At 42.3% G+C, this 2,966-nt stretch overlaps 1 protein-coding gene across 1 annotated transcript; it reads right to left on the minus strand.

The window, feature by feature from the left end:
- Positions 1–575: 575 nt before the first annotated feature.
- Positions 576–2,661, minus strand: LOC119654963 (actin-5, muscle-specific). Its single transcript, XM_038060624.1, has 3 exons — positions 2,440–2,661; positions 957–1,894; positions 576–888 (listed from the first exon to the last, which is right to left on the minus strand). The coding sequence occupies exons 2-3, from the start codon at positions 1,879–1,881 to the stop codon at positions 683–685; spliced, it is 1,131 nt and encodes a 376-aa protein (XP_037916552.1). The 5' UTR covers positions 1,882–1,894; positions 2,440–2,661; the 3' UTR covers positions 576–682.
- Between the last annotated feature and the right edge of the window lie 305 nt (positions 2,662–2,966).

Below are 2,966 nucleotides of genomic sequence, written 5' to 3' on the forward strand. Positions count from 1 at the left end.
GTCATGCCTGAAAGATCAAACAACTCCTCATAGGACGGTGGTACTTCTGAACGGGAAGGACTACTTCCACCAAGCATGATTCAACCTATATCCAATCTGAGGGTTTTGTTCGGACACTCATCCAACGGCAGAGCCTCCAAGTTGCCAATACGTGAAGAAGACAGGATGTCTTAACCGTTTGGTTAGGTGAACTTTCCTTCAGGTTGCCAAAAAAACTGTAATTCAGTTGAACGGGGGGGTCCCATTATTGGAATCTTATCCTGAAAGTCATGCGATGCAACTAAATGCAAACTCAGGACGCCTTCAATAAACAAACAATTCTCAATAACGAACTGAATCCAGGAAGTATTTCAAGAAAAAGCGTTATCCAACCCATTGAGGTTGGCGCCCTTTAGGCTATTTGACAGGTAGCCATCCACTATTCCAATGAGCTGGAATATCTTTTGTTTTCCGAGAAACAAAATGGTGAAATATCTTTCAGGGACCTCCGTAATAGAAAGATCGAAGAAGTCAATAAGCGAAACTCAGTAACAGTTTACCAGGTGATCTCAAAAAACCAATCAAAGCTAAGAAAGTTTCCATCTAACTACTTATTATATTCCAATTGGTTTGCCCTTTTATATATACATCTTTTGAATTTAAATTAAATTCACATTCTATCTGTGAAATGCAGACCACAATTCTAGAAACATTTACGATGTACGATGCCCGGGCCGGATTCATCGTATTCCTGCTTCGATATCCACATTTGTTGGAAAGTAGTCAAAGAAGCCAAAATCGATCCACCGATCCATACTGAGTACTTCCTTTCTGGGGGTGCAATGATCTTGATCTTAATTGTCGAAGGCGCCAAGGCAGTGATTTCCTTCTGCATACGATCAGCAATACCTGAAAAGAAAGGTAGTCGTCAACGATTTTTTCTGTAAAAAAAACTTAATTTTTTAGTTGTTTTTTACCAGGATACATGGTGGTGCCTCCAGACAAGACATTGTTTGCATAAAGGTCCTTCCTTATATCAACATCGCACTTCATGATTGAATGGTACACGGTTTCGTGGATTCCGCATGCTTCCATGCCCAGGAACGATGGTTGGAACAGAGCTTCTGGGCATCGGAAACGTTCGTTGCCGATAGTGATAACCTGGCCATCAGGGAGTTCATAGGATTTTTCAAGAGAAGTGCTGGCGGCTGCTGTAGCCATCTCCTGTTCGAAATCCAAGGCAACGTAGCACAACTTCTCTTTGATGTCGCGAACAATTTCTCGTTCAGCGGTAGTGGTGAATGAGTAACCCCTTTCGGTCAGGATCTTCATTAGATAGTCGGTTAGATCCCGTCCAGCCAAATCCAAGCGTAGGATAGCATGTGGCAAAGCATAACCTTCGTAGATAGGTACTGTGTGGGAAACACCATCGCCTGAATCGAGAACAATACCAGTTGTACGGCCGGAGGCATATAGTGACAAAACAGCCTGAATAGCAACATACATTGCAGGTGAGTTGAAGGTTTCAAACATGATCTGGGTCATTTTCTCGCGATTTGCCTTTGGGTTCAATGGGGCTTCTGTCAATAGGACTGGATGTTCTTCAGGAGCAACTCGCAATTCGTTGTAGAACGTATGATGCCAGATCTTCTCCATGTCGTCCCAGTTGGTGATAATGCCATGCTCGATGGGGTATTTCAAGCTGAGAATACCTCTTTTACTTTGGGCCTCGTCTCCAACATAAGCGTCCTTCTGACCCATACCAACCATAACACCTTGGTGCCGAGGACGTCCTACGATTGATGGAAACACAGCACGTGGAGCATCGTCACCAGCAAATCCGGCCTTGCACATGCCGGAGCCATTGTCTACAACAAGAGCTGATGCTTCGTCATCACACATTTTGAAGGATTTTCTGAAAAGAGTGCAAACACGACGATAATTACTGGAGGAAACAATGGAACCTGCTAAAACTGTTGCTGTCTAGCAAGACGACAATGGGAGAAAAGTTTAGCTAGTAACTCAAAATTAAAAGTAATTCGCGAATCTAAAAGTCTCCTCAGAAGACAATGTTCCTCTGTTCCGGGTTCCATACACTAAACGCTGAGCACACGAAGCCACATAAGAAAACTGCACTCCTCTTGAATTGCTGTCAAAGAAAGGATACTTTCCCCGATCCCTATTGTTCTAGTTAGTACAAAGTTTTAAAGTGTTTTCAGTTGTCAAGAGGAATTTGGTATACTTAGCAATTAATTTGAATTAACGAGCGAAACTTCCTGTAGTCGTACCGCCATTGTCCTTGCTGCACCGTTTTCCTTTCCACGTCTCGCATACAATGTTGTACGTCTTAAGATACGGCTAAGAAGGTGCTCCAGTTCGAGTGTCTTTCATTTGATCAAGACTAGCGGAGCCTTCTTATGAATTCTAGTCGAGTGGAGGACAAGAGGGATGGAAACTCACCTGTAAAGGTTTCGACCGTAGACAGACGAGCAAACGGATAGTAACTATTGAACGGGTTTCCTCCCACAGCGGATGTTCTGGTCCTTGTCGCAAGATTATCCCCTTGGGATGTTCACGACTGTGCGATTCGTGTGAATAGTTTCGCAGTGGCACCGAAAGTGAATTGTCTTGCTAGATTGCAGCCTCTTTTACATAATTTATAGAGAAATACCCGTCACCCCATGTTGTGGGCACCCGGATAGAATAGAAATTTACATTCGTTCCGCTGGTATTTACAGAAAATTGCTAAATTCTATGCGAACAAGAGAAATTTCAATTCTATTTAATTTTCTTTTGAGATTTTGTGGTGTGGCATTGTTTTTTGAATTTTGCAAAAGACATTGGATTCATTGCGTTTAACCCTGAAGTTGGGCTGCTGCACTTTTAGTCGAGATGCCTTGAACTAAAACGCTTTTCTAAATCATCACCAAATTTCATAAAATGAATCCTTATTATCTTAAAATATCCAATCAAACCAATTAGTATCT

Source organism: Hermetia illucens, chromosome 4 (assembly GCF_905115235.1).
Source record: "Hermetia illucens chromosome 4, iHerIll2.2.curated.20191125, whole genome shotgun sequence".
Lineage (NCBI taxonomy): Eukaryota > Metazoa > Arthropoda > Insecta > Diptera > Stratiomyidae > Hermetia > Hermetia illucens.